Source organism: Nerophis lumbriciformis, linkage group LG39, assembly GCF_033978685.3.
Source record: "Nerophis lumbriciformis linkage group LG39, RoL_Nlum_v2.1, whole genome shotgun sequence".
In the NCBI taxonomy this organism is placed as follows: domain Eukaryota; kingdom Metazoa; phylum Chordata; class Actinopteri; order Syngnathiformes; family Syngnathidae; genus Nerophis; species Nerophis lumbriciformis.
In genome coordinates this window covers 12,386,129-12,408,058 of record NC_084586.2, presented here as the reverse complement: position 1 = coordinate 12,408,058, position 21,930 = coordinate 12,386,129, and the positions used below count along the sequence as shown (strand labels likewise).

Sequence of the window (21,930 nt, the reverse complement as noted above, 5' to 3'; positions counted from 1 at the left end):
GAATGAATCTCGATTTTTATGTGTAACGATTCTAAAAAAAATCAAAATACTTTTTTTTTCTCCTCAAAAAAATCTGTCCTGTCCAGCCACTTTAGTAACTTGTTCATCAAACAAAACCAGTTTTCTTTTAAGTAATATAAACATGTATCAGAGCGGTTTATCTATTTTATGGAAGAACGTATTTAATCAGAGAACTGGCATCCAATTTTATTAAAAAAGTATTGATTTTGAATCAAGAATCGTTTTAAATTGAGAATCGATTTGTTACCCCCAAGAATCGAATCGAATGGTGCCCAATGATTCACAGACCTAGTATCGAGCCAATACTGTGTAGCTACAGGGGCACTATTGGCAATATTAATACTGATACCAATACATTTTATTTTAAGATATGTTTAGGATTACTAAATGATTCACAATTATAATTAACAGTAAAAACACATTAAGACATTGTAATAATATCAACACAATATTTAAACAACTTTGTTATTGTATTTTATGTCATACACTAGTGTGCCGTGAGATACAGTGTGGTGTGCCGTGGGAGATGATCTAATTTCACCTATTTGGGTTAAAAATATTTTTTGCAAACCAGTAATTATAATCCGCAAATAATGTGCCGTTGTTGAGTGTTGGTGCTGTCTAGAGCAGAGTAACCGTGTAATACTCTTCCATATCAGTAGGTGGCAGCCGGTAGCCAATTGCTTTGTAGATGTCGGGAACACGTCGTGTGAGACGACAAGGGTTTGTCGTGATCACAATATGCTATAGGCTATGCAGCATGAAACTAAAACGGAACTGGCTACAAAGTAAACAAAAACAAAATACTGGACGACAGCAAAGACTTACTGTGGAGCAAAGACGGCGTCCACAATGTACATCCGAACATGACATGACAATCAACAATGTCCGCACACAAAAAGATAGCAACAACTTAAATGTTCTTGATTGCTAAAACAAAGCAGGTGCGGGGAATAGCGCTCAAAGGAAGACATGAAACTGCAACAGCAAAACACCAACAAAACAGCAAAAAGCCACCAAAATTGGAGCGCAAGACAAGAACTAAAACACTACACACAGGAAAACAGCAAAAAAATCCAAATAAGTCACGGCGTGATGTGACAGGTCGTGACAGTACACCTACTTTGAGACAAGAGCTATAGTGATGCATGCTTGGTTATGGTTTAAAGCAGTGGTTCTTAACCTGGGTTCGATGGAACCCTAAGGGTTCGGTGAGTCGGCCTCAGGGGTTCGGCGGAGGTCAAGACACACCCGACTCATCGTGTGAATAAAAACTTCTCCCTATCGGCGTATTATGGATACGACAACAGCAGAAGTCAGACTGATTTGCAGGTGTGTAATTTGTTGTGAGTTTATGCACTGTGTTGGTTTTGTAGTTTGAACAAGGTGATGTTCATGCACGGTTCATTTTGTGCACCAGTAAAAAAACATGGTAACACTTTAGTATGGGGAACATATTCACCATTAATTAGTTGCTTATTAACATGCAAATTAGTAACATATTGGCTCTTAACTAGTCATTATTAAGTACGTATTAATCCCTTATTCAGCATGGCCTTATTATAACCCTAACCCTCTAACCCTGGCCCTAACCCTCTAACCTTAACCAAATAACTCTAAATTAAGTCTTTGTTACTTAGAATATGTTCCCCATACTAAAGTGTTACCAAATACATATACAATTTTTATTTATTTTTTTCACTAAAGAAGTGTTCGGTGAATGCGCATATGAAACTGGTGGGGTTCGGTACCTCCAACAAGGTTAAGAACCACTGGTTTAAAATCATGTCCAAGAATTGCGACAACAACTTTTTATCGTCTACTGAGTTTCATTCTTTAATGATTTCTGCTGGTGGTGTGCCTCCGGATTTTTTCAATGAAAAAAATGCGCTTTGGCTCAAAAAAGGTTGAAAAACACTGGTTTAGGCGATACAAGCTAGCAAGCTACGGAGTTTGCCGCCAATGTATTTCTTGTAAAGTGTATAAAATCGAATATGGAAGCTGGACAAACAAGATGCCAGTGGTATTGGACAGAAATGTGGACTTTTTTTCTAATCCATTTGAAAATGCAGACGTTATCATCATTACTGTCTGATGCCAATCAATGCAAGTCATCAGAATCAGGTAATAAATACACCAACTTGTATTCTTGTCTTCATGAATGAAAGGAATCTATACGTGTTAAACATGCTTGTATTATCATTAAACACCTTTAACTTAACAAAAACGTCTCTTTCATAAATAAATAAATATTAAATTATATATATGAATGAGGTATATCCCCTCGAATTGGTCAATTGAAAAGTAGCTCGCCTATATATATATATATATATATATATATATATATATATATATATATATATATATATATATATATATATATATATACATATACATATACATATACATATACATACATACATACATACATACACATACATACATACATATATATATATACAAATATATATACAAATAAACATACATATATACATACATATATATATACTGTATATATATACATACATATATATATATATATATATATATATATACACACACAAATATACATATATATATATATATACAAATATACATACATATATACATATATACTGTATATATATATATACACATACATACATATATAAATAAATAAATAAATAAATATATATATATATATATATGCGCGAGGATGTCACGTTATTGATGGGAAAATGCATTTTTAGACAATATGAATTGCCTGAGCGGCCAGGAGACACCGAGAGTTACAAGCGGTAGAAAATGGATTAGAAAGGACAGATTTAAAAAAATAATAATTAAAAAAAAGTGTTTTTTTTATTGTTTTTTGTTGTTTTTTTAACTCGGGACTTCCTGCGGGCTGGATTTTGGACACTGGCGGGCCGGATCGTAGTTTGTGGACCCCTGCCCGTACACAAACAAAAGGACTGTTGGGTAATAATTCTGAAAAACGAACGTTAATCCACGTCAGTTTGGGTAGGCGATGCAAACTGGGAGGGCGGAATATGAAGGGATTACACTTTCAGGGCAGTCTGACTCACAGTAGATGTTATTGAGGCTCTCCACTGGAGGATTCACAGCAGACAACTCCCGCACTTAAACGCACTCGGCAATCAAAAAAAAAAAAACCTTGACAGAAAAAGGCGTCTGAACAGTGACACCTCGCTGTGATTGCAGGTTAAAGGCATCATTTGTGCTGCATTCAAGATATTTCCTTCCGCCCGCTTTTTGGTCGACATGTTTCGCTTAATAGCGCGTTTCATTGGACGCATGCCGACCCTGACACAATGGGAGACAGGCCGTCATCGTGTTCTCTCGTCCAATCAAAGAGTGACGCGCCAGCCGAGTCGCAGTGGGACCCGTTCGTCATGTGGGCCAATCAGTGTATTCATCAGCGTCATGCAGGGCAAACCTACCTTCAGATTTTAGTTTATCGCACCCTTGGTTGGAGCTCCCAATCATTCACACGCATGCTGGCACGTGAATGAGCAGCTTCACACTCACACACACATGCACTAGCAGCTTACCTGACTGAAATTGAAATATTTCAATTTAAAAAGGCGCAAAATGGCGAGCGACAATGAAGCGCATACACCAATCTGTCAATGTATAGGATGTCAAAACGATTTAGGGCACAATAAAGAAGGAAATCAGTGGGGTACCTCTGAGCTTTCCTACTTTTCCAGGGCGTGGAGTCCAAAAGAGGGGGGAAAAAAGATGGCACAAAGAAGGAAAATGGGCATAAAAAATGAGATTGTGAGTCCAACACTTTTCAAGCAGCAGAGTGGTGGCACTTATTTTTGGGCTGTGTTCAAAAAGCACTGAGCGAAGGACTTGGGGGCGTTTGGAGGTATCTCGGAATGGCTTTCATACACTGCAGGAACATCTGTTCGGAGAGACATGCACTCTGCCAGTGTATGCGCACCGCGGGCGCTCGCGTGAGCGCCGGCGACGGAGCAGTGAGACGAGCTGGAAGCCGATGAAAAGGCGGAAAAAAGAAGGGGTTGAATGTGGATCCCCGGGAGAGCTGCCACGGCCTCGCCATGTGAAGGCACCCATGTACGCCAGCACGCACACACTCAATAGCCCACTCCATTCAAGGCTGCGCATGAATGCAGTGGAACATGGCGGAAGAGGAAAGGTCAAATGAAACCATCCATGGACCTCAGCGATTTAACCCAGCCAAGCGATGCCAAGCAATGCAGAGCTGTCGGCGCCTGTGCCACTTAATTAGGTACATCTTCAAGAGCTAAAGAATATGACTTTGGATTTTCTATTTTTTCTTCATATCAGATTTACTAGTTATTGAAACTTAACTCCCCATGGTAAAATACTTGTAAGTTACTTATTTATTGCAATTTTTTTTTTAAACATTTTATGTTTGTTCTTTCATACGGTGGTATTTCAGTTTTCGTACGCCCCACTTTTTGTGTGATTCGCAAACATTGCGTGTTACTTGCGTATCATTCCACGGAATGGAGTGTCCAAACAAAGAATCTAATGTGTTGGTGAGTCAGTCTCTGTGCTTATGTGATTGCGCACAGGGCCAAAGAAAGTTGCGAGTGCCAGCCCTTTTAAATCAAACTATTAAATAAAAAAATAAAACTCTAAGCAAAGTACGACATTACCTTTCTGCTCATCGCCGTCTTTGCCCAGCAAGAGTCTTCACTAAAGTTAAAAGTGATGTTAAATGTGCATTTATTCATCAATATATCATTTATATGCATTCTATATTGTTTTCTGCATGTAACACTATACTTATTCACTATAAAATGTAGGAGTGTGAATCTTTGAGCACCTAACAACTCCATCCGATTCTGATTCCAGTGGTGACAATTCAATTCAGAATCGATTCTCGATTAAACACAATTCTCGATTCAAAGCGATTCTCTCAATGTGTTATTTGGTATAAAAATTATAATAAAATGTTTTCAAAACAAGTTACAGGTTAGAAAAGTTTGTCCTAGCTGCATGGAGATGGCTTAAAAACTTATTTTTAAAAATGGATTATTATTGGGAAAAAAACATGCATATATATATATAGTAATAATAATAATGCATTAGATTTTATATCGCGCTTTTCTATTATTAGATACTCAAAGCGCTCACAGAGAAGTGGGAACCCATCATTCATTCACACCTGGTGGTGGTAAGCTACATTATATATGTGCATAAGTACACACACATACATATATATATATATATATATATATATATATATATATATATATATATATATACTACCCTTCAAAAGTTTGGGGTCACCCAAACAATTTTGTGTTTTCCATGAAAAGTCACACTTATTCACCACCATACGTTGTGAAATGAATAGAAAATAGAGTCAAGACATTGACAAGGTTAGAAATAATGATTTGTATTTAAAATAAGATTTTTTTTTTACATCAAACTTTGCTTTCGTCAAAGAATCCTCCATTTGCAGCAATTAAAAAAAATAGTTTGGGTTACCCCAAACTTTTGAACGGTAGTGTATATATATATATATATATATATATATATATATATATATACATATATACATACATACATACATACATACATACATATATATATATACATATATACATACATATATACATACATACATACATACATACATACATACATATATATATATATATATATATATATATATATATATATATATATTTATTTTTTTTTTTTTATTTATTTTTAAATTTATGAATCAATTAAAATCAGGATAAATAAGAATCGCGATTCGAATGTCTGAACCCTGCAGGAGCGTGCCCAGCTAACGGCAATTTACGAAGTTTGGACATCCGTTAGTGAAGTACAGTGGGTCTCGATGAATTTTTTGCCTTATTCTCGTGAGAATCCTGCGTGTGACTGAAGCATTAAGGACTGCGGGCAGATAATACTGTATCATCTCTTTTTCTTTAGGACTTATCAGGTCTTCACTCACGTTTTAAGTGAGGGATGAGGCAAGAACTAATCCAGACGCGCTGTACATGTTCTCACGTACATTCTTTATAAGAATTTGAAAACCGTTGGGTCACGGTAGTACCTAATTAAGTGGCTGCTGAGGTAATATCCCAGCAGAAGTTGCTCTCAGGCTCATGTCTTTTGCCTTCGGAATCATCTTAAAAGCCACATTTCACATTTATTAGTTTCAGAGCGAAAGCTGAAGTCATCCATTTCAGGTTAAATTAAACCTCCATAATTTCCACGGGGCCGTTTAAAAGCATGAAACCTCAATTACAGGAAAGAACTGACCTTGGTTCACTGCCTAGAGAGACAACTTCCTCCTGCGCCATGTGGTGATGAAAATGAGGGGGGGGCCGAGGGGGGGGAGTGAGAGTGTGTGTGTGGCTGCAGGGGGGAGGAGGTGAGAGGGATGATGGTATAGCAGAATACAACAGGAAGTGAGGTAAGAGGAGGCCATACCTTGGTCGCCAATCATCAGGTGTGCCAGACCTTAAAGGAAGACAAGAGCACAGTCAGCACAGCAAAGGACCATGGGGCGTGAAGTGTTTGTTTACATGTGCAATTCAGTATGTGTCTTGTGTGCTGCGGTCTAAAATTACTCTTCCAAAGAGAGAGAAAAGACACTTACTCATTCCTGGGCAGGTACAAAAGAGGCGCGCGGCACAAAGAGAGCCAACTTGTAAAAGAGTGCAGTGCTTCTTATGTGTCTCTATGTACTGTGACCTTGCTTGTGCAGTAGGTGACGTCGCACTTACCAGCCGTGACTGCAGCCACACCGCACATTTACCTACGGCCGGGAAGCCGACCCCAAAAAAGGATGACGTGGTAAAAGCTAGAAATGGTCTCAGAGTGATTTAGGTCTAACATCATGAAAGCGAAGGGAATGAAGATCTGAGAAAATAAGTAAATATGTGCGAGCAAGATTGATATTAAAGCATTGATACCATATTTCCTCATATGGTGGCTGAGGGCTCAACTGCAGCGAGTACCAGGCCTCTATGAGGGATAAAGTGTTTACTACTAGAAGGAGGCCTTTTAATTTGTACTATGGCATTTTTCCCAATAATATGAAATATTGGAATATACAGCGTCAGTCGAAACATTTGACAGTAAATTTATATCATAATGATGTACAATTCCACTTCCCGTTGTTTTTATCAGCATTTTTTATGTCAGGGGTGTCCAAAGTGTGGCCCTTAGCTTGAATATTTTTGGCCCGCTACACATTTTAAAGACAAAATAAACACATTCTGGATTAAAACAATACAATAATTGAATTGAAAACCAAAAGGCCGAACGACCTGTGTGATGATTTCCGGGCATCCATGTTCCAAGATATGTTGCATTTTCAAGTGTGATAAAGCCTCAAAAACAAATTTGGTTGGCGGTATGTCATAATAATATACATATATATAGATACATATCTTCTTTTTTTTATCTTTTTTTACTATTTATATTACCAAATGATTGTGTATGCACCTTAGGGCAGTGGTTCTCAACCTTTTTTTTAGTGATGTACCCACTGTGAATTTTTTTTAAATTCAAGTACCCCCTAATCAGAGCAAAGCATTTTTGGTTGAAAAAAAGAGATAAATAAGTAAAATACAGCACTTTGTCATCAGTTTCTGATTTATTCAATTGTATAACTAAAATAAAATATTGCTCATTTGTAGTGGTCTTTCTTGAACTATTTGAAAAAAAAAAGATATAAAAATAACTAAAAACTTGTTGAAAAATAAACAAGTGATTCAATTATAAATAAAGATTTTGGTGGCGACTTGTCCAGGGTGTACCCCGCCTTCCGCCCGATTGTAGCTGAGATAGGCTCCAGCGCCCCCCGTGACCCCAAAAGGGAATAAGCGGTAGAAAATGGATGAATGGATGGATTTCTAAACATAGAAGTAATCATCAACTTAAAGTGCCCTCTTTGGGGATTGTAATAGAGATCCATCTGGATTCATGAACTTAATTCTAAATATTTCTTCACAAAAAAAGAAATCTTTAACATCAATATTTATGGAACATGTCCACAAAAAATCTAGCTGTCAACACTGAATATTGCATTGTTGCATTGTAATGACTGGAATAGCCTACTTTTTATTATTTTGTTGAAGTATTATTCAATAAATATATTTATAAAGGATTTTTGAATTGTTGCTATTTTTAGAATATTTAAAAAAAATCTCACGTACCCCTTGGCATACCTTCAAGTACCCCCAGGGGTACGCGTACCCCCATTTGAGAACCACTGCCTTAGGGGATCTGCTCCAATTTTGTTGTTCTTTGAACCTGTTCACTGTAATAATGACAGTAAAACTATATTCTATTCTAACAACAACAATAGTAAATGATAGTAATAAAAACTATTTTACCATATTTTTTTGGATTATAAGATGCTACTTTTTCCCCAAACTTTGAACCCTGCGGCTTACTCAAAGGTACGGCTAATCTATGGATTTTTCTTGGCTAATGGCTAAATTATGGAATGGATTAAGCAAAGAAATCAAACAACGTATTTGAATGATTCACTTTAAGACATTGTTCAAACTCAAAGTGTTTACAAAGAACAAGAAAGAAAAATCCTGATAAACATCTTTTGAACCTTGTTAAAAAAGCAGAAAAGTCTTTTTCATCTCATAAAGGATGAATTTTCTGTTTTGTTTGATCGGCCGTTTGGACACAATTAAGGTATGTAAATAAACATTTACAAAATCTACTGTATTTTTCAGACTATAAGTCGCAGTTTTTTTCATACTCAGGAGCGACTTATACTCAGGAGCGACTTATGTGTGAAATTATTAACACATTACCGTAAAATAACAAATTATATTATTCAGCTCATTCACGTAAGAGACTAGACGTATAAGATTTCATGGGATTTAGCGATTAGGAGTGACAGATTGTTTGGTAAACGTATAGCATGTTCTATATGTTATAGTTATTTGAATGACTCTTAACATAATATGTTACGTTAACATACCAGGCACCTTCTCAGTTGGTTATTTATGCCTCATATAACGTACACTTATTCAGCCTGTTGTTCACTATTCTTTATTTATTTTAAATTGCCTTTCAAATGTCTATTCTTGGTGTTGGCTTTTATCAAATAAATTTCCCCCAAAAATGCGACTTCTACTTCAGTGCGACTTATATGTTTTTTTCCTTCTTTATTATGCATTTTCGGCTGGTGCGATTTATACTCTGGAGCGACTTATAGTCCGAAAAATACGGTATGTCATAAAAACAACAATAGTAAACAATAGTAATAAAAACACTTTTACCATATTTTTTGGGGATTATAAACTGCTACTTTTTTTCCCAAACTGTGAACCCTGCGGCTTACACAAAGGTACGGCTAATCTATGGATTTTTATTGGCTAATGGCTAAATTATGGAATGGATTAAGCAAAGAAATCAAACAATGTACTCGAATGATTCACTTTAAGAAATTGTTCAAATTCAAAGTGTTTACAAAGAACAAGAAAGAAAAATCCTGATAAACATCTTGAACCTTATTAACTTCTTAAGGCCCAAGCTGTTTGTTTACATGCTTTTTTTTATTTCTCTTTGCTATTTGGGCTTATTGGACCCTAATTAGAATAAAAAACTAAGAATCATCTTTTTATATGATGTACTTAGTCCATAAGTACACAAACGTGTACTTCATGTTTAGTGACATGCTAATTCTTATTTTTACACTTTTTTTTTCCAAATTCCTTTGTATGTTATACTCTTCTGACACCACCAGATGGCAGTATAAGTGTCCACATAAGCGGCCATAAGACCCCAATTCAGTAGTGTACACAATTTTGGAAATAAGAGCTAAAAGGTGCTGTCCACACATGTGGCCACTAAGGCCTTTAAAGGTTAAAAAAGCAGAACATATTTTTCATCTCATAAAGGATGAATTTTCTGTTTTGTTTAATCAGCCGTTTGGAAACAATTAAGGTATGTAAATAAACATTTACAAAATCTATGTAAAAAATATCTTATTTCACATCGTATCGGTGTATATCTGCGGCTTGTAGTCCAGTTCGACAAATGTTAAAAATTTGGGCCATTTTTTTCTTCTAAAATTTAGTGGGTACGGATTATATTCCGGTCCGTTTTACAGTCCGAAAAATACGGTAAGATATCGAGGGGGTTGTACTAGGCAAGACAAGTTTATTTTAGAGCACAGTTTGTGCGGAAGGCAATTCAAAGTGCTTTAAAGATGCATAAAATTACAAGAAGATCATAAATAAAATGAAAAATCATCATAAATTATTAGTCTATAAGTAACAAACGTGCACTTCATGTTTAGTGACATGCTAATTCTTATTTTTACACTTTTTTTTCCCAAATTCCTTTGTATGTTATACTCTTCTGACACCACCAGATGGCAGTATAAGTGTCCACATAAGCGGCCATAAGACCCCAATTCAGTAGTGTACACAATTTTGGAAATAAGAGCTAAAAGGTGCTGTCCACGCATGTGGCCACTAAGGCCTTTAGAGGTTAAAAAAACAGAAAATATTTTTCATCTCATAAAGGATGAATTTTCTGTTTTGTTTAATCAGCCGTTTGGAAACAATAAGGTATGTAAATAAACATTTACAAAATCTATGTAAAAAATATCTTATTTCACAGCGTATCGGTGTATATCTGCGGCTTATAGTCCAGTTCGACTAATATTAAAAATTTGGGCCATTTTTTTCTTCTAAAATTTAGTGGGTACGGATTATATTCCGGTCCGTTTTACAGTCCGAAAAATACGGTCAGATATCAAGGGGGTTGTATTAGGCAAGGCAAGATTATTTTAGAGCACAGTTTGTACGCAAGGCAATTCAAAGTGCTTTAAAGATGCATACAATTACAAGAAGATCATAAATAAAATGAAAAATCATCATGAATTATTTTTAATTTGCTTTGTTATCAAAGCTAAAATGTGGATGATTTGTTGAAATAACAGCATAAAATGACCCACATTGTATTGGTTTTACCGTAGTATCTTTCATGTACAAAATGTATCAAAGTGGCCGCCGTGTACTTTAATTTTTCTACAGTATATGTGGCCCTCGTTGGAAAAACTTTGAACACCCCTGCTCTATGTAGGCTGCGTTCATCCTGTATGGGGGAAAAACTGCAGGTTTAAGGTTTTTTCATTTCAACTTCAGGACGTCTACCGCGATACCTGGTGGGATCCTCCAATAACGCCAGTCAGCCTAAACGTCCGCATACTTGAAAGCCACACCACTATTTGAGGAAGTAGGTAGGTAGTTAGAGGGTGCGGGGCCACCTACCTGGCGTGTAGCTGTGCTCTGGGAAGGTGTCACGGCCAGGCGAGGAAAGAGAGAGACAGACATTCATTAACATGCATGCTGAGCCCTTTGGTTTACCATGGCTACTTACTGTACATGCACACCGGTCCAGGGTTACCGAGGCAACGTGCATGCAAAGGTCCACACAGACTTCACATTGGTTACCGTTGTTTATAAAAAAAAATTTTTTTTTGCAAAGGTAGCCAAAGTTTTGGCCATACACGCTAACACACACAACTGCATTAAAATGTACACACACACACACACATTTGTTGGCCACCGTACACATTCCTACCTGCATGTTAGGATTCGAAAGCCAGTTACCCCCAAAACTTACCTTAAGGCCGCTTCCGCTCGCTTGGGCCCACCCCAACAGTCAGCATGCAACACACACACACACACACACGCGCTCACACATACACACACATTTGCACTGACAAATGATGATGTCATAATAATGATGTGAAATAGCAGGAAGGGATGGAGTCGCAGTGCAGGAAAGAGGGCATGCATGGTTCAACACTGACAGTGTGTGATTATGTGTGTGTGTTTGTGCACAATTTGATGTCATAGCTGGGTGTGTGTGTGTCTCTAAGTGTGCGTGAACTTCCTTGCCCGTGCCCTTGTGCAAGTAGCGTGGCAGGAACAGGTGGAGCCATTAGCATGCTAACTGTGATTCGGCCTCAAGGACAAGGCGAGTCAGGCCGGGCCTAACGAGCCGGCCGGGTTCACTTCCGACTTCACTGGAGGGCACAATGACTCGGTCGGTATTCAGGGCGACACGTCAGGCTACGTACTAAAATGTATGAGACATTGTCAGAAATCAGTAGAAAAACGTGCTGCACACCAATGAAGGTCAACTGGGAACTTGATTTCGCTTGGATGCACAGTTCCAAGTTATTCCGGCCACCCTGGACATCAACTCCATGTTCTTACTTCAAAAGAAAGCCATTAGAATTGTAAATTATGCGGATTATCATGACCATACCAATGCTCTGTTTATTAAATTAAAAACATTAAAACTGCACGATCTTGTTGACCTCAACACTGCTATTGTGACGTATAAAGCTCATAACCACATGCTGCCTGGGTGTCTACAGGAGAGGTTCAAACCTAGGGAGAGTCCCTATGACCTCAGAGGTTCAGCTGTCTTTCAGAAAGCAAACATAAGAAAGAACAAGCTTAAAAAGTAGATGTGTTTCTGTCAGGGGGGTTCATCTGTGGAACAGTTTGGGTGATTCCTTAAAATGTTCCAGTTCCATTCACACATTTAAAAAAGACTTTAAGACTTGAAAAAATATATCACTCTTGAATCAACACAGTAGTTAATACTATGATTATTGTTAATTACAAACTAAATGTGAGATATAAATAATAATGGAAGTATAATTGTAGTATATAATTGGTACAAAGGTTTAACTAACACGTGTACAAGGATATTTCACATGTCTTTACTGTGTATTAGAGATGCGCGGATAGGCAATTATTTCATCCGCAACCGCATCACAAAAGTCGTCAACCATCCGCCAATCACCCGAACCAACATTTTATCAAAACCACACCCGCCCGCACCCGCCCGTTGTTATATATCTAATATAGACGATGCAAGGCATTAGTGAGGTTATAAAGCTTTTGCCTGTTAAAGAAAGGAGACTGATCCAATGCAGCAGAGACATTCAGTGCGTGCCACGCATCTCTTGGCCACGCATTAGTGGCTAAGAGATATTAATGTGTGATAATATTATTTATCATTATTATAATATTATTGTCATTTCCATTAAGATAGTGTTGACTATTGTTGCCAATGCCCTCAGATCAGGAGTGCGTTCCTCACACTTTGTGTGCGCAGTTGCAGCAAGCAGAACGAGGCTTTTAAGAAGTTAAAACAATGTTTTAGAAAGACTAGGCCTATATTTTCGTTAGGTAAAAAAAATGTTCTGAATTTATTTCAATGAATATTAACTTGTTAACGTTATAATGCTCAAATAGGGACGAGGGCGGGGTGCACAGTGAAGCAGTGAACAATTTTGCGACAAAGATGAACCTTTATTGATTGATCTTCAGCCATGACAAAATATCAGACAATCTCCATTGTCAACGACTGGCAGGAAAATAAAGATAAACACATAACCTATGTTGTAGGCATAGGCTCATACGTTTTTAAGTTGAAATAAAAAAATAAATAAAAAATGTGCCTCATAAGCCTTTGGCTGTCAATCACGCGCACAAACTTAAATTATACAATAACATATGTTTTTCATCTCTATTTAAACAAAAATAAATTAAATAAATAATAATAATAAATTACCTGCAACTTATTGGCCAAGGCAAATAGCTGAAGGGGGGAAATCAAACCCATCAGACTGCACTTTATCATCAAACTTGAATTATAATGAAAATAGACGGTCGCGACAAACAAAGCAGGCTAAATAGCCTTACATTGTCGCCAATCGGAGATGCGCTTCACTTGAAAGCGAGGCCAAATAATTATTCACACATAGTAGTATATCTCGAATAGAAAAAACCCACAATAAACAACGCAATTGCCTTAATTCCTTTGCATTGTAGTGCGCCTAAACAACACGTAGCCATCAAAATTATTTAGCTGACCGAACTCAAATGGGCTTCACGGTGGCAGAGGGGTTAGTGCATCTGCCTCACAATACGAAGGTCCTGAGTAGTCTTGGGTTCAATCCCGGGCTCGGGATCTTTCTGTGTGGAGTTTGCATGTCCTCCCCGTGACTGCGTGGGTTCCCTCCGGGTACTCCGGCTTCCTCCCACCTCCAAAGACATGCACCTGGGGATAAGTTGATTGGCAACACTAAATTGGCCCTAGTGTGTGGATGTGAGTGTGAATGTTGTCTGTCTATCTGCGTTGGCCCTGCGATGAGGTGGCGACTTGTCCAGGGTGTACCCCGCCTTCCGCCCGATTTTAGCTGAGATAGGCTCCAGCGCCCCCCGCGACCCCAAAAAGGGAATAAGCGGTAGAAAATGGATGGATGGAACTCAATATAGGTTAGACATGGGCTTATTTGGTATAGCCTATAGGTAACGTAGACTAATTCGTTTAACATATCCAACCGTATGTCTACTTACTTTTTTTTTGTTAGCACTATGCAGGATTCATGCGAGAGCGCCTGGCCTTTAAAATGCGCCCTGCTGCGCTGAAGGAGCGTCACTTGCGCCACTGTTGCTGGGACGCGGTGCCTGATGAAAAATTGACTGTTTCAAAGAGTGCTGCTCGTTTTTCGTATGTGGGTAACAACATTTAACTATGTATATATATTTCCGAATTGGTTCAACCGCAACCCTCCCGCATCTATTTAAAATCTATTTTTACCCGCCCGACCCGCGGTTTATCTGCGGACTCCGCGGTTGTGTCCGCAAACCGCGCATCTCTACTGTGTATACATATGAACAGTGTTTATGTTGTGTACAAGGTCTATTTATAATATGTTGTGCAAAGGAAATGTTATATTTTTTGGAAGCTCATCTTGTATTTGACATTGTTTATAGGGTTAGGCGCAATAAGTGTTCAACTTCAGCCTAAACCCTTTCGGTCTGCAACATTTTCAATGTATGAATGTACAACTGTTTGTTTATGTAAAACTGTTTGTTTATTTTGTTGACCACTGACCGAAGAAGACTAATAAACTAAACTACCGTGTTTTTCGGAGTATAAATCGCACCGGAGTATAAGTCGCACCTGCCGAAAATGCATAATAAAGAAGGAAAAAAACATGTATAAATTGCACTGGAGCCCGGCCAAACTATGAAAAAAACTGCGACTTATAGTCCGAAAAATACGGTAAACTAAACTGTTCCTGGGATAACACAACAACTAAAGGGGGTGATAGTCGATTAATCAATTAGTCGACCGTGTGGAATAAACATGCCTTGAAGCAACCGTTGCAAGATGGCGTGCACTACATGCCTGCAACCAGCAGAAGTGATGGTTTTGGAAAGGGATAACAACAGACCTGCACTGAGGCAGCATTAAGGCTGGTATATACTCTCTCGTCACGTAGCGTGACTTGTAATTTTCCTCCAAAACACTATGGGGCAGTGTCCCCCACCCCCAAGCTGCCGGTGACTTAGGGCTGGGCGATATGGCTCAAAACTGTATATAAGTATGAGTGTTTTCTATTGGTCGATAGATAATTATTGATATTTTTATGACCTATCGAAAATAAAAACCAGGAGAACAATGTAATAAATGTAAACATTTTGATTTCAAATGTAACCTTCCTCTGATTACAATCCTCTCAGCTATCAAGGCAGAAATGGAAACATCAACCCAACCATGGAAATCATTCAACGTAAACTAAATTCTAAAATCCTGCTGACCACTTAACAGTAATCTCTTAAAATGAGGGTGCAAAAATAAGGAATACATAAGAAATGCTTAATAAAGTGTAACAAAATAGGGGCAAAGTGTGAAAATTAGAGATGTCCGATAATATCGGACTGCCGATATCATCGGCCAATAAATGCTTTAAAATGTGATATCAGAAATTATCGGTATCGGTTTCAAAAAGTAAAATGTAAGACTTTTTAAAACGCCGCTGTACAGAGCGGTACACGGACGTAGTGAGAAGTACAGAGCGCCAATAAACCTTAAAGGCACTTCCTTTGCGTGCCGGCCCAATCACATAATACCTACGGCTTTTCACACACACACAAGCAAATGCAAGCATACTTGGTCAACAGCCATACAGGTCACACCGAGGGTGGCCGTATAAACAACTTTAACACTGTTACAAATATACGCCACACTGTGGACCCACACCAAACAAGAATGACAAACACATTTCGGGAGAATCTCCGCACCGTAACACAACATAAACACAACAGAACAAATACCCAGAACCCCTTGCAGCACTAACTCTTCCGAGACGCTACAATATACACCCCCCCCCCCCCCCGCTACCCCCTACAACCCCCCTACCTCAACCCCGCCCCCCAACCCCGCCCACCTCAACCTCCTCATGCTCTCTCAGGGAGAGCATGTCCCAAATTCCAAGCTGCTGTTTTGAGGCATGTTAAAAAAAATAATGCACTTTGTGACTTCAATAATAAATATGGCAGTGCCATTTTAGCATTTTTTTTCCATAACTTGAGTTGATTTAATTCGGGGCATCACAACAAAATTAGGCATAATAATGTGTTAATTCCACGACTGTATATAGCGGTATCTGTTGATATCGGAATCGGTAATTAAGAGTTGGACAATATCGGAATATCGGCAAAAAAGCCATTATCGGACATCTCTAGTGAAAATGTAAACATACACAAACCTAAGATCTGTTTTTGCCAGGAAGTTAAAGCTGTGTAACATTTCATGTGGTCTGTCATTCTTATTTGAGTATGGAAAGAAATGTATGTCATGCAGTAATTATTATTTCAATATTATTGGACCAAATCACTCTTATTTTAAAGTAGCACATGTTTTATATTTTGTAATGTATTTTATGTATACAGTCTTGCACTTTAGTTCCTACCTGTTGTTTCCAGGTGACAAGGCTAAGGACTATGGTCCGTTTTTAAAAAATCTCCAAAAACTGCCATACTTTTCCTGTTTTAGCCACAATTCCTTCGCTCTCTGCAGCACTCATTTTTACTTTCTCTTCTAGCTCCATGCAGAGAATCAACAGCCAGACAGCACAATGGCGCAACCAAAATGTCACTCAGTAGGGTAAAACTAACCTGTCTCACCAGGGTCTAGACCCAGCTCACGTTCCCTATTCGTGGGTGAACAATCCAACGCTTGGTGAATTTAAACAGATTCAGTGATCACTTCCTGTTTTGCTCGGTTACCAGAGCGTGAGTGCTTTTGTTTATGCAACCAACCTTGCTTAGTAACTTCCACTTTCTTCTGACCAAAAAATATATAGCCCTATCCGTAAATTTTGAACTGTAAGTCGCTACTTTGTTCCTACACTTTGAACCCTACAGTATATAGGACGGTGCGGCTAAATTTTTTTTTTTTTTGCTGATGGCCATCATAAAAATAGGTATAAAAAAAATAAAAATAAAGCAAATACTCTGAGAAGGTTTTTTGTTGTTTGTGCTATGGTGCAATCTTTTGGATGATTTCGCTCACTGCTGGTGCTGCAGTGCCCTTTCATTTAGTGCCTGGAAAAAGAGTGCAGTTCAGTCTTCTAGCCATTCATAGCGTTTTTACTCGGTATGGAATCTTCATTCATAACTGCAAGCAACGTTTGTAAGTTTCACAACGTAACTAAAACAATTAATACTTACTAAACCGTCCCATGTGTGATGTCTGTAGGAGTGTTTTCACGCATATTTGTACGTGTTATCGTAATGTAATGACGCTGGCGCCGTTTACATTAGCTAAAATATCAACATGTTTACGAGTGTCTGTGTTAGTATTATCAACTTACAATGGCATTCTTTTTGTATTGTTTCAGCTTCCCAAATTTCTCAGTAAATTCACCAAGACGTCGCCGCGGAGTTATTGAGTCTGTTTAGCTGATTGGAGAGCGAGCTTCCGCAGCTAGTAAGTCCATGACGATGACTTCTGTTTTGTTTGATCAGCCGTTTTACTGCCGTGTCACAGACACTGTTTGGAAACAATTAAGTTATGTAAATAAACATTTACAGAATATTTCATTTACACTTATCTGGGGCCATTATATGAAAAAAAAATGTTTCCCCTAGGGCTGGGCGATATATCGATATACTCGATATATCGCGGGTTTGTCTCTGTGCAATATAGAAAATGACTATATCGTGATATTTGAGTATACGTTCTCACGCAGTTGCTTTTAGCTGCGGGCATTACAATACAGGCTCTTCTCACTCTTTGTTGTATCTCCTTCTCACAGAGACGTAAAACAAGCGCACCTTCTTACATACGTCACATACGTATACGCCCTCGCGGAGCAGAGAGGTAGCAGCATGGGTAACGTTAGCTGTGGTGCGAGCGGTAATACGAGAGAAAGAAGGTGCGAATCTGGTAACAAATGAAGGAAGAATTAATTCCCAAGAAAAACAGCACGGGGTCCATCGTCTGGCGGTGGTTTGGCTTCAAGTGGGAATATGTCGAACAGACAACCGTAATTTGTCAAGTGTGGGGCAAAGGCGTTGCTACAAAAAGTAGCATTACTGCTAATATGGAGCATCATTTGAAAAGTCACCTGCTAGAGAATGAAGAGTGCTTACTCCGCATGTCAACATCTCCGTTCGGTGCCACACCAACAAAATGCCGAGGCAACCATTTCCACATCAACACCGTATGAAAAAAATAGTCAACAACAGAAGGAGATAACGTCCGCAGGAACCTACCACCAGAGGTGGGTAGAGTAGCCAGAAATTGTACTCAAGTAAGAGTACTGTTACTTTAGAGATTTATTACTCAAGTAAAAGTAAGGAGTAGTCACCCAAATATTTACTTGAGTAAAAGTAAAAAGTATGTTGTGAAAAAACTACTCAAGTACTGAGTAACTGATGAGTAACATACACACACATATCATATATATATATATATATATATATATATATATATATATATATATATATATACACACACACACACACACACACACTTATATATATATATATATATATATATATATATATATATATATACACATATATATACAGTATATAATTTATATTTATTTATTTTGCCGTTTTTGTTTACATGTTAAAGGTGTTTTAATGAATATACATGCATGTTTAACACATATAGATTCCTTTCTTTCATGAAGACAAGAATATAAGTTGGTGTATTACCTGATTCTGATGACTTGCATTGATTGGAATCAGACAGTAGTGCTGATAGCGTCCACGTTTTCAAATGGAGGAGAAAAAAAGTTCCTCCTTTCTGTCTAATACCACATGAAAGTGGTTGGTTTTTGGCATTTTATTTGTCCAGCTTCCATATTCGTTTTTATACACTTTACAAGAAATACATTGGCGGCAAACTCCGTAGCTTGCTAGCTTGTTTGCGCTGGCTTTCGGAGACTCTTATTTTGAAAGCGCAGTCGCGATGGAGCGGCACTTTTATTGTGAAGACAGGAACTGTGCAGTCAGTCTTTAGGCTTTTGACGGGATGTACGGTTGAAATAAAAAAAGGGTCTTTTTTCCTTCACACTTTTGATTGATTGATTGAAACTTGTATTAGTAGATTGCACAGTACAGTACATATTCCGTACAATTGACCACTAAATGGTAACACCCCAATAAGTTTTTCAACTTGTTTAAGTCAGGTCATGTGACCGCCTGGCTCTGTTTGATTGGTCCAACGTCACCAGTGACTGCATCTGATTGGTGGAACGGAGTGAACGTCACCAGTGACTGTATTTGTTGAAACGCAGGCACTATGACAAACCAAAACAAACAAAGCGTGCATTAACAGATCGATAAAAATTAGTAGCGAGTAGCGAGCTGAATGTAGATAAAAGTAGCGGAGTAAAAGTAGCGTTTCTTCTCTATAAATATACTCAAGTAAAAGTAAAAGTATGTTGCATTAAAACTACTCTTAAAAGTACAATTTATCCCAAAAGTTACTCAAGTAGATGTAACGGAGTAAATGTAGCGCGTTACTACCCACCTCTGCCTACCACATAGCGAAGGACATACACTATTTGATTTTCTATTATGCAGCTCGTTTTTATTTGACAGTTATTGAAATATATTGTGTGACATCATGCACAAAAGTGCACTTTATTTGTTTTAAAACATTGTAGTGGCGTTCTGTACAAAAAGTGCACTTTAATTTAGTGTTGTTTTCATCTTAGTGACATCATGCACAAAAGTGCACTAATAGCTTGTTTTAAAATGTCTCTGACAATCTTGCACTTTCTGTTTTGGAAATGACATGAATGTTTGTGCCACTGCTTAATAACTGTTTAATAAATACAGTTTTAGTAAATTGACTTAGTTGTGATTTCCCTCTCTGCATGAAAGTTTAAAATGAGCATATATTAATTAATGCAGTATGAAGAAGAATGTTTTAATGTAGACACATAGAATCATCATACTGGTGTGATTATATGCATCAAGTGTTCATTCAAGGCTAAGGCAAAATATCGAGATATATATCGTGTATCGTGACATGGCCTGAAAATATCGAGATATTAAAAAAAGGCCATATCGCCCAGCCCTAATTTCCCCTATAATTTAGTTAGTGCGGCTAATATGCCGGTGCGCTCCATGGTCTAGAAAATACGGTACAACGAAAGTTTTATCATACATATTTTTATTGATATCAATTACGTGTCTCTATTGATACCGTTTTATCGGCCCAACCCTACGTTGAGGAGATATTTACCTTCTTCTGAAAAGTGAGCAATGACAATCGCAACATCGGCATCTTTGTTATCACTGGAACTAATCGTTCAGAAACATCAGTTTACTTTTAATGGACATTTTACTCATAAACCAGAGGAAAAGATGTTGGTGAAAATAAACTGTGCAGCCCTTGAACGCGTCACGGCAGAGAACGGGCAAATTTGCAACGGTAAAAAGAACTATGCAATTGAAGATAAACACTGTTGTAACGACCTGTTGATGTTAATGTTTATGTTAATGTCTTATTGATGTTCAGAGTTCCCATGTTTGTGAACATACCGTGCCTGAAAGGTGATTGACAGAGAATGAGGAAGTGTTCTGCGTGAAAGAAAAAGAGGTGTGTGCACTAGGGCTGGGCGATATATCGATATATTTTTAAACAAGATATGAATTAAGAAAATATCGTAATAGCTATATAATTTATTTCACGTTAAAATGACCAAACGCCGCCTATTTGTTGTGTTCCTTGTTCTCCCCCTCCATGGGCTACTAAACCTGTCAGAATAATTGTATCTAAGTTATCACAAAACTTAGTGTTGCCATGAGTTCCCGGCGAGAAGACAAAAGCTGTCTTTGATCCTACCAAGAAGGCTTGTAAAACTCCACTGTGTAGGATGGGAAGCAACATGAAGGTGTTCTGTTTCTTTGATGTATTGTAATCAACAGAAAGATATTGTCTTGACCCGAGAACTACAAAGCGGAGAGGAAGCAGGAACAGACTCCCCTCCAGGCGATCTTTTTTTAACTGTTTTACGACCTTTTCTTTCAACTGTTTACGACCTTTTCTTTGAACCGACCTTTTCTTTGAACTGTTTTGTGACAAAGGCGATGGCTGTTTACGACCCCCGTCCCTTAGAAACAGCTGTTGCCATGTAATCAGGGAAAGTCCAAATAAAAGAGGAGGCGTACAATCTTTCGTCAGGAGCGTGGTGGAAATGTGCAAAGCGTACAGTCCAGACGTTTCTCCTCATTGAGCCAAATTTAATTCTGTCTCTGTTTAATTCCTTGCTTCTTGTCTTGTTTAATAGATGTCATCAGTGTTTGAACCTGACAAAACCCCTCCCATTCCTCCTTCCAAGACGTGCTTGTGTCACACCGCGGTGAGGGAAGTCTTGTCTTGGTTTTTTCTGTCTTGTGATTTACATGTTTTATTTTGAAAAGCAACTCTTGTTTCAGATCACGGGTCCTTCCTCTTGTGTCACCAGTCTGACGTCATTCCTGACCCTTGATTGTTTCCACCTGTTTCCCATTACCCTCATGTTCTTTATAAGCCCAAGCCTCCCCTTGTTCTGTGCCAGATTGTCTC

The 21,930-nt window shown here is 38.1% G+C and overlaps 1 protein-coding gene across 17 annotated transcripts in view; it reads right to left on the bottom strand.

Moving 5' to 3' along the window:
- Positions 1-21,930, bottom strand: part of nrxn1a (neurexin 1a) — a 294,437-nt gene that overhangs the window by 239,883 nt on the left and 32,624 nt on the right. For 12 of the 17 annotated variants that reach the window (XM_061931896.1, XM_061931907.1, XM_061931900.1 and 9 more), the window contains exons 3-4: positions 11,289-11,306; positions 6,466-6,495 (exon numbers count right to left, since the gene is read on the bottom strand). The exons of 2 other annotated variants lie outside the window; for them this stretch is intronic. In XM_061931896.1, the coding sequence (XP_061787880.1) occupies positions 6,466-6,495; positions 11,289-11,306 (48 nt within the window). The remainder of the gene's footprint in view (positions 1-6,465; positions 6,496-11,288; positions 11,307-21,930) is intronic. 3 more of the 17 variants (XM_061931897.1, XM_061931904.1, XM_061931912.1) reach the window with 1 other exon arrangement.